Below are 10,275 nucleotides of genomic sequence, written 5' to 3'. Positions count from 1 at the left end.
TACATTCTAGAGATTTGTTTGAAAATGTCCTATGAGCTATAGTGTTTTATAATTTTATAGAGCCTTATAAAAAAAAAAACTTTACTTTTTCAATTTTTATCAAACATAAGTTCCGGCCCGCCACTGCTCCAGAAAAATCAGATCTGGCTATGTGTATTTTTTTTTGCAAAATTTTTTTTAGATGATATGCGTCTTGAAAAATATAATAAAAATCAAAGTAGAGTGTTTTCAATTTTTGTTTTGAATGATTCTTTGTCCATTCCTTCCTGATGTCAAAAAAAATCATTTTAAATAATTGGGTTTTTCATACAAGCCGCTATACCATTTTTTATGTAAATGTTTGGCATTTTGTACCTTGAAAAGGAATTTTTGGATCGATTTGGTGTCTTTGGAAAAATAGAAGAAAATTATTTGAACGGAAAATCCCATTTTTATTAAATTTATTATGACAAAAATTTGAGTTCCCAAAATGTTTTTTTAAAATAATTTTCCATTGTTCATTTGGCACTACAAAAGGCCTCTTTTGGAACCTTGTGCGTGATGGTGCTAAAACTGATTTAAGAGGTATGATTTTTTGAAAAAATGTTTTTGGAAATTACCGTTAATGCGTCCCAAAAAATTATTGAAAATCATTTTTTTTTTATTCGGGTGCACCCAAAACCACCCAAAACCTCACCCAAAACCTCTTTTACGCAAATGGACCGACGTTTTACTTCCCCATCCGATAGAAGCCCAGGAGGATAAGGCGAAAATCGAACCCGCGCCCCATAGCACATAAGTGCCCTGAATTATAAAGATCTGACTACCCAATCTGATGATATGAATGATGATTCAAGTTGATATAACACCCTCTAAATGTGAGAAAGGCACCAACCAGCTAAGTGTAGATTAAGTAACGTTTTTTCATGTTAAATTATACCGCAATTCATGGTTATAAGGTAGTGTATGTTTTTGAGGTGATTTTTCTCAATGTATGTGCAAAATTAACTACTTAAGTTGGGATTCTTAAGAACACATCTGGCCGATAACCTCATTTAAAGTTGTTCTTTTATAACATGAAACGTTTAACAGAAGTACTGTGTATTTTGACTTTTACTACGGTAAATCAGAATTTATGTAATGAAAAAAAAAGGATAAGTATAAACAAAAAAGTATTTATTGTTTTTACTGTGCGCAGATTGCGCGTGAAATTAATCTCAACTCTCAAGATGGCTACCTTCAGTATCCCCCTGGTATAGACAAACAAACGCTAAAAGTTTTATCCAATCGAAAAATTAAAAGTGCAACATGGAGTTAAACTGTCTGTCAAGCTGCTGTGAAGTATTCCATGACAGCTGGGAAAGTTTCTCCCCATGTTACCGGCTCACATCTCTGTTTTTAATTTCTCGATACGACATGTTACACATTGGTGAAAAACTCGCTCTTAAATACTGATCGTCTACAAATTGACCAAATCGACCAAATTGACGAAATATTTTTTGTAAATACGGTAGTTTGTGAAAATTTAGTCTTTCCTACTTAAAACTCTAAAAATGTGAAAATCTTTGCAAACATTCACGTATGTTGACACCCAGCTAAAAAAAAAAAATTGAGTATTTTTGATGAATTACGGTATTTTGAGGTTTCTAATGAAGAAATTCAAATTCAAATTTGGATCAGAAGAGGCTATAAAATAAAGTAAGATAAGCAGTACAAAACAACGCTGTAATCCTAATGTAACCCATAATCGACAAGCGAACCAGCCAGCTTTAACACTAAAATGCTAATTTGGGTGATGTGTCGATATTTAATCATTGACAAACGAAACAATTCCGTAGAGTTTGAGTACAGCTGATTCATTCTACATGGAAAATTTCCCCTAAAAATCCTCTCTGAAAGTGAAACTCAACCAGGAAGACAATTAACTTCAAACATCCGCTGTGGAATGTGCAAGGCTGGGACATCGTAAGATGTCTCAAGCGCGTCCATAACTCAATCCCTGGCGTAGTACTTCATTGCTCAATAGCAAGCACAACTCGTATGTGAGTACGCATTTGCGCACACTCCCGTCGACAAATTATAATGTATGCAAATTACAATCTCTTTAATCAAAACGCAAATAAATCTACCACAACAAAAACCGCTGTTGTGCGTCCCGCAGACGATCCAAAAGGGGTTCCCAACCTTCCGACCCCGACCCCACTCGGGAGGTGATTCATCTTGACGCGCGGCGTTTTTCCTACCCACCACCACCACAACAGGTGCCAAAGTGTGTGCCCCAACCCAACCACCTTACTCCATTGTGCTTTTTTTCCGTACGTGACTCCACGCGTCACGTCGCTTTTCCTAACCTCACTTCGGGTCATCCCCGAAGTCGTCGCCGTCTCGCGGAAAGCGAAATCCGCGAAAAGTTCACCCCAACGACGACGACGACGGCGGCCAAGAGTTTGGTCAAAAGAAAGGAAAAAGCCTTTCTTTCTCTCTCGCTCTGTCTTGGCTTGGTGAGAGCGAGTGCGAGAGAGCGCGCGCGAATGCTTCCGCGCGGCGCGAGATTTTGAACTTCGGCGCGCCGCCGTGGAAAAACTAACGCCGCGGTGCCTCATATAAATATGACGTTGTTTTTTGAACTCAGCATCAGTGATCTTGCGACTGTGATCCGGACAACAGCAGAACAGCAGTTCCCGAGCTGTCAGCCGAGGAAAACTTCCGACTTTGTGTGTGGTGGCCACATTTGGGTGTGCGTGTGATTGAGTGTGATTAAAGCAAGGACTCTTGTCAAGAATAAAAAGCAAACCTCAAGGAAATCAAGAACCATGAATCGAATCGTGTGTGCCGCAGTGTGCCTCAGTGCAGTGTGGGTGGCCATGGCCGCCGGCGCCACCCCGGAGGATTACCAAAGCCAAGGATTACGTGCCATCGTGCGGGTGTACGACGAGTGCTCCAAGGCCGAGTCCGGCTTCTCCCCCTGCCTCAAGAAACGCGCCATCACCTTCATGGACCGCCTCAGCCGCGTTGAGTCGCTCTCCCTCGGGGACATGAAGGTGGTCCGGAACGAGCGGGCCGCCCCGCTGGACGCGAAACCCCTCACCGAGAACGAGCTCGAGCAGACGTTGCCCCGCGGGCTGGAGGCCCGGGACGAGGCGCTGACGAACATCCTGCTCGACAAGGTCGCCTCCATGTTCAGCAGCCGGACGGTGCAGATCACCCTGCCGAAGCTGTCGAGCGACGAGCTGGGCCGCGGGCTGGAAGAAGGTAACTGATGGGAGGGGAAGTGTGGCCGGTTTGTGCCTGAGGGATTGTGTTTCTGAAGGACTAGAAGTGAGATTCTAAGTTTTTGTCACAAAATTGGCAAATTCTTGGCAAAATCGGTGATTTGGACTAAAATGGTGTGCTACATGAGAGATCTTGCGAGTTCTAAACATAAAAATATTGTTAATTCTGTTCAAATGATGCACAACAAGAATCTACTTGTCAAAGGAATCAAGCTATTTTTGGTACTATTTTTCACAATTAAAAAGTGATTCCATTCAAAATTCGTACAACTTCAAAAGTTACAAACTTTCACAATTGTCAAAATGAAAATCATGCTACAGTCATCCCACATATTCGGAATACCCACAAATTCGGAACACTTTTGTGATAATTTGTCAAAAGCATGCCAAATGCAGCTTTTCTCGCGACCCTACTATTTTTAGGACCTTTATTTGGACATTCTCTTGCTATTTCACTAGTAAAAGTAGTACTTTTTGAACAAAAAACTTCATTTCAAGACTATTTTATCTTGAGCAGTAAAACACGACCTCCAAATTGTCTGTTCCATGATTGTGGGATGTTATTGTGCCTCCCACAATTGTGGAACACCTGAATTTAACTGATATTCTCACAAAAAAAGTAATCAGACCATGGATTAAACATCACTAAGCTTGAGTTCCACTGGTTGCAGTTTGTGAAGTCATTATTTTGTTACACATATGTACTCCTGGAGAAATCCAAAGTTTGTTTACATCCGTAAGAAAAAAGTGTTCCGAATTTGTGGATTTCAAGAGTCAAAGTATTTCTAAAAAATTGATCTAAAAGTTAAAATTTGCAGTTGTTCGATACAGCATTCGAAAAACCGCAAGAAAGCTTTCAGATGAATGTAAAAGCGAGTCATTCAGTTCAATTATCGGTTTGCTATGATTTTTTGAACATTGGCCGATCTGTAAACTGTTCCGAATATGAGGGATGACTGTATTTTGTACAGTGATGTGAAAATAAATTTCATAACATTTCACATAAATGACAATTGCATTGCCTTCAAGAGGAATCAGATTCTAACCATAGAAATCGCCAAAATTATATCAAAAATAATACATTCTTAAGAATTGTCCATGGTAGTTTTTTTTTCTTTCGGACTAGAAGTTAGACAACCAAAATTATATCAATTTCATTACTTTGAACTAAAAGAGAAGTAATGCATTGAAGATCTTTAAAGTTCGACTAAAACTAACTTTTTCACAATTACTGTAAAGAGAATAGTGATTTACAAAAAATCCAATCAAATTCGTACAACTTTCAAAGATAAAATGTACAATATCGTCAATGTGAAAATTATGCAATTTTACCATCGAAAATAATATTTTTAATATTTTTAAGTAAATTTGCTTCAGGAACCTGTTAATTCCTGTTCAGTGAAATCATTTTCAAAACAGAATCCATTCGTAAAAAAATCACTAAAATCTTTATTATATAATTTGGCTTCAAATATTTAATGAAAGTGTTAATATAATTGTTTTTTTTTTTTGAAACTCAAAGCAAAGATTTATTTTTTTTAATGATTTGAAGGCAAAATGCTGCATAAGCAGAAATTATTGTAACTCATCTCATACGATTTGATTTTGAATCCCAATAATTTTGAATCAAAATATTTATTTTTTTAAGTATTGCAACAAAACATTTAAACATTTTACTAAAATTTACTCAATATTATTGAAAGTGAATAAAAAACGTTCAACAAATCAAATATTTTCATTGGGTTCCACTGCTACCCACTGAAAAAAATATGTTTATTTATAGTCATAAAGTACTTGGAAGTAAATTTGGGCAATATTGGTTACTATTTTTATATATAAATCTATAATTTCAGAGTTTTGTCCTAATTTTTGTGGTTATTTTTACCCAAATTTAAATATTCTCAATAATTATAATTTCTTGTACTAATTAAAAGTGCATTTGATAAGTTGTGGCCGATTTCGTTATTTCATAATTCAAGGCAAGACTGGCCAACCTTGTAAGCCTAATTTGAACATTTTAACTAGCAGAAGAAACAACTTTTCCAAATGTTTAAGTAACATGAATTTGGCAAAAAAATAGTTAAAATATTTTATGCAGCCTGTTTAAATGTTCTACTATTAAAATGGATTTGCAGGTCCGGTCTAAGGCATTTTTTACTCATTTAGTTAATACGTTATGTTTAGCTTAAAAAACTTAAAAATATAATGGAAATATTAATATATTAATAATTTTGAAAACATTTTTGATCCATTTGATTTGCAGAGAAAATTATTCAATAAAAAATAAGTTTTTAACATTATAAATCTCTTTGCATAATTTAACATTACAATTCTGTTTCCCTAAAAAAAATGGTTTCACACAGTTTAAAAAATCATGTAATATTACATCTGGGATGGAGTACATCTTTTATGTCAGAAAAAATGTAATTTTACCTCTGAAAATGTGTAATTTTACCACTTTTCCGTTGTAATTCCACTTATCCCATCTAAATTAAGGTTACACACACAGAAAAAAAATCATGGTAATATTACATCTGGGAAGGGAAGGGATATCTTTTATTTTACCTTTGGAAATGTGTAATTTTACCACATGTCACTTTTTCAGTCTAAATTGAGGTAAATTTACATCATAAAAGAGGTAATATTCAACTTTCAAAAATTACAGCTTCCAAACTTACATTATTTTTTTCTGTGCAGTTAAAAAATGTGTAAATTTTGAATGTTGAATATTACCTCTTTTATTATGTAATTTTTCTCTATTTAGACTGAAAAAGCGACATTACAGCAGAAAAGTGGTACAATTAATCATTTTTAGCGGTAAAATGACACACTTTTTCTGACAAAAAAGATGTACCTCTACCCCAGATGTAATATTACCATGATTTTTTTTTTGTGTATAGCATTAAGGATTTAATATCATACTTTCCAAATGTAAAAAAAAAACATGTAAAAAATAAGCGGCAGCATTTTATTATATAACTGTGTGATGGATGTGTTGTGTAATGGATGTGCATGTTTATAAGTGAAAATGATCAAAACGATTTTTGCAACAATGTTCTACAGTTCAATTAATTTTCACTTTCCAGATTTTCAATGTTATGAATTTGCCCATATAAATAGCTTTTATGAAAATATTTCATCTTGGGATGCTAACAAATTTTGCGGTAGAAAAATGTGTCATTAAATCTCTATTCGTGTGTAAGTTTACGCCTTCTATCGGATGGGGAAGTAAGACGTCGGTCCATTTTGCGTAAAAGAGGTTTTGGGTGACTTACCACACAAAACCTTCGGACGCCTAGAAATGAGCAGAAACTTGTAACAGAGACCACAAAAGACCCGGGGGTCGTAAAAGTTGATTGCTTTGCTTTTGTGTAAGTTTACATCAATTAACGTGTAATGTTAGTTTTTTTCTGCATATATTTACATACAACTCTGCACACATTTACATGTCTGCACATACAACTCTGCAAACATAGAAAAGTAATTATACATTTTTTGTGCTGTCTTAGACATGGCCCTTAAAGTGAATTACCTTAATTTTTGATACACAAAAACCAATGAAAATGTGTAATTTTGCTTCTTAATGTATGTAGATTTATTTTTTATTTTGTTTTTTTGTGATTTCACAAATTTTAAGTAAATTGAATTTTAATAAAGTCAAAAAGGGACAATGTTAAACCATTTAATATTTCAACCTTAAGATACTTAACTTTTTTTACTTGGTAAAAATACGGAAAAGCTGAGATAAAGAAAATTATTCTGAAAAAAACTTAACGGGACCAAGTGGTAGAATTGTTGCTCATCATGAAAAGGCTGATTCAAGTTCTTTTGTCTGTTTGTCTGTTATTAATTAAATTTAAGTATTTAAATGCAATGTTTAAGAGCAATTTCAAATTGTCAAACATCTTCTCCACTTAGGCAAACCTATTTTGAAACTTAACTTCGTCACACACGAAAACCTTCCTCTAATTTTTACCATTCCATCTTTCCCACCCTCATAATCGCAAAAATTACCTTCAAATCAGCTCGTTTTAATTAGCTGCCGTCACCCAAACCAACACCCCACAACCAATTAAACTCATTTGTCACGCGCAAGAGCGCCTCTTCCTCTTCTTCTTTCGGGGCGTAACACCGGTTCCCATACGCCACACACTTGGAGCGCCCCTACAAGAGATGAAGAGATAAAACGGAACCGGGCCACCTGTAATTGGCTCCCCCCAGTTGTGGAACCGGTAAAAAAGGGCCGTTGGGGAATTTCTTCGTTTGCTGATTGATTTGGGTTGTTGCATGCAAGAATGTTGCACGCAAGTTCAAAGGACTAATCGGGTTTTTTTTTTCGTTTTTCGCAGGTCGTGGCAAGATGAAGAAGATGATGAGCATGATGATGATGGGCTTCATGATGAAGATGGCCGCGATGGTGCCGGTGGCGATCGCCGGACTGTACCTGCTCGCCGGTAAGGCCCTGATCGTGTCCAAGATCGCCCTGCTGCTGGCCGGAATCATCGGGCTGAAGAAGCTGGTCGCGAGCAAGCAGCAGGGAGGCGGCGGCGGCGGCTGGTCCAGCGGCGGCTCCGGCCACGGTGGCGGCTGGGACCGACGGTCGGCCGATCTGGCGGCGTCTGCGGCGGCTCAGAACCTGGCCTACAACGCGTACGCCAAGAACCAGGCGTAATTCCCCTTGGAAACCTCTGAGAATCAACCAAACCCCCCCCCCCCCCCCCTGGATCACAACTACGACGAGTTCTAACCCTTGACGCAAAAACGAAAAAGGGAGAGCCTTTCCACCCTGCCGAAAGTTTGAGGAAGATTTAAATTATTTATTTATTTATTTATTTTAAATTATTAGCAAACACGCGCAGAAAACGCAGATTCCGCAAACTCCGCAAAACTAAACAGTTCTCATCTACTTCAAACATTTGCCCACACCAAACCACAGTGTTAAACATAACCTTCAAAACTCTCCAAAGCCGTCAACGCTTTCCAACTTGATTAACCTCTGCGCAGCGAGTTCTTTCAACTTTCGACGAGTGGAAAACTTATAATTTTCGCATTTTCCACCGATTTTTCATCTCATTCCCCATTGTCTACCTCCCCGCTCAACTTCCCCTTAACTCTGCTCTTGTGAGTTGTCTTCCAACCACCTCCCACAGCTGCCAAGCTGTCTATTTCTTGCTTCTCACTGTCTTTTTTTTCTCTCTAACGCTAATCTCCATACAATCACCACCTTCAAGCTCAACGACTTTCCGCCCCTCAACTTCGTAATGACTTATTCTAAAATTTCGCAAGTCGCGTGCCGTGCGATTTTGCACTGTTTTTCTCGCTTTCCCACCCGTGAGAGCATTGTTTTCCCCCTTTAATTTGCTCATCTTTCACCTTTCTTTTCTTGCGCTAACTCTTTCTCTTTTCACTCCCAGTTGAGCTGCCTTCACCTTAACACGCCTCATCGGAAAAACCTATTGATTTAATTAACTTTTTGTGTTCCTTAACCGTTGTCTCCCTTTCTCTTTTCGAGGCAGTTTTTCTTGTCTAGCATTTCGAGGTCCCCACACTTGGGGACAACCCCCCCTTTCTTTCAACAAAGCAATTGTTGTAAAACTCTTTACTTTTTGACACTCTGGCACAACCTTAACTCTACCAAAAACGAAAACGGGTGTTGAATGTTACGTCTCAAAACACTTGTCCACTGTCGTTGTTTTTCACGTTTCCCCTCTACAACTCTTGTTTTCTTTCTCATCGTTTCTTCTTTCCCTCTTTCCTGTTTCTTCAAAACGTGCCAAGCTGTCAAAAATGAATCCCCCCATCAGTCATTTCCGGTCCTCATAGGATCCCCTCCCCCTACCGAAACTTCTTCTCATTCTCTAGTTAAACTGGAAACCCCCTCCCAACCCATCCTCCCATTTCCCCTTAATCTTAATCAGCTAAACCTGTGTCGGGTTGGGGGTCTCTAACTGGACCCCCTCACCAAAACGGTAGCTGAAGCTAAAGCGTATGTTAAATTAACTAAACCATTTCCCCCCTTAAACTTCCTCGTAAGTAAAAAAAAACGTAACTCACACACACTCGTGCCCTCCAGAAAAAAAAGGAAAATAAAGCTAGAGAGGAGAGATATTTATTCTTGTTGATAGTGTGTAAGTTGTAATGTTAATGAGGGGAAAACCCCCCCGCGAGCGCGCGAGCAAAACGAAAATTGTTGAAAAAACGAAATAAACTGAAAAATAAGAAAATTAAAGAAAAACACACTTTTCCCCTTAATTGCCTTCGAAAACTAGCGACTCTCCAGCGCAGATTGCGGGCGTGCGCCGGACTCGAGTGTGCGCTCCTCACCTTAAGTATCGATCAAATTGGGTGGTGCTGGGGAAGGTGATTGCTCCGCCACTTAATTTGGCGTGCGCTCTCGTGTGCGCTGGATATTTTTTAACGATTTTGGAACGGGGCAGCAGCACTTGCGAGATATCGAGAGCAGCCGAGGGGGAGGAGGGTAAATGAAATTATTTTTTCGTGATTTATAATGGGCCGCCGAAATGTATCGCAGCTGGAAAGTGGGTGAGTATGTGATTTGGGAAAATTGAGGTAGGTACTCTTGGGGCAATGTTTGCACAGCAGGGCGATTCTCTCGGACTTGGGTACGTTTGAAAATGTTCAAATTGAAAGAATTCAAATGTTCTCAGTTCTCTACGAAATCGATCTTTTTTTTGCATTTTAATTTTTGTATTTTTTAATCCGGCTGAAACTTTTTTGGTGCCTTCGGTATGCCCAAAGAAGCCATTTTGCATCAATAGTTTGTCCATATAATTTTACATACAAATTTGGCAGCTGTCCATACAAAAATTAATTGTGAAAATTCAAAAATCTGTATCTTTTGAAGGAATTTTTTGATCGATTTGGTGTCTTCGGCAAAGTTGTAGGTATGGATATGGACTACACGGTGTATACGGTAAATTTTTTATTGGTGATTTTTAATTTCATTTTTTGTCACTAAAACTTGATTTGCAAAAAAGCACTATTTTTTTTTAATATGTGGCCT

At 38.0% G+C, this 10,275-nt stretch overlaps 1 protein-coding gene across 1 annotated transcript; it reads left to right on the top strand.

Moving 5' to 3' along the window:
• Window positions 1–2,629: 2,629 nt before the first annotated feature.
• Window positions 2,630–9,465, top strand: LOC6040251. The gene is made up of 2 exons (XM_038249742.1): window positions 2,630–3,231; window positions 7,601–9,465. The coding sequence occupies exons 1-2, from the start codon at window positions 2,793–2,795 to the stop codon at window positions 7,921–7,923; spliced, it is 762 nt and encodes a 253-aa protein (XP_038105670.1). The 5' UTR covers window positions 2,630–2,792; the 3' UTR covers window positions 7,924–9,465.
• The last annotated feature ends 810 nt before the right edge of the window (window positions 9,466–10,275 follow it).

Source organism: Culex quinquefasciatus, chromosome 1, assembly GCF_015732765.1.
Source record: "Culex quinquefasciatus strain JHB chromosome 1, VPISU_Cqui_1.0_pri_paternal, whole genome shotgun sequence".
Classification (NCBI taxonomy): domain Eukaryota; kingdom Metazoa; phylum Arthropoda; class Insecta; order Diptera; family Culicidae; genus Culex; species Culex quinquefasciatus.
This window is presented reverse-complemented; position numbering and strand designations above follow the sequence as displayed.

Coding starts and splice junctions, on each gene's coding strand:
- LOC6040251 (XM_038249742.1), top strand. CDS start 2,793: ATGAATCGAATCGTGTGTGCCGCAGTGTGCCTCAGTGCAGTGTGGGTG. Junction 3,232..7,600: donor GGGCCGCGGGCTGGAAGAAG/GTAACTGATGGG, acceptor CGTTTTTCGCAG/GTCGTGGCAAGATGAAGAAG.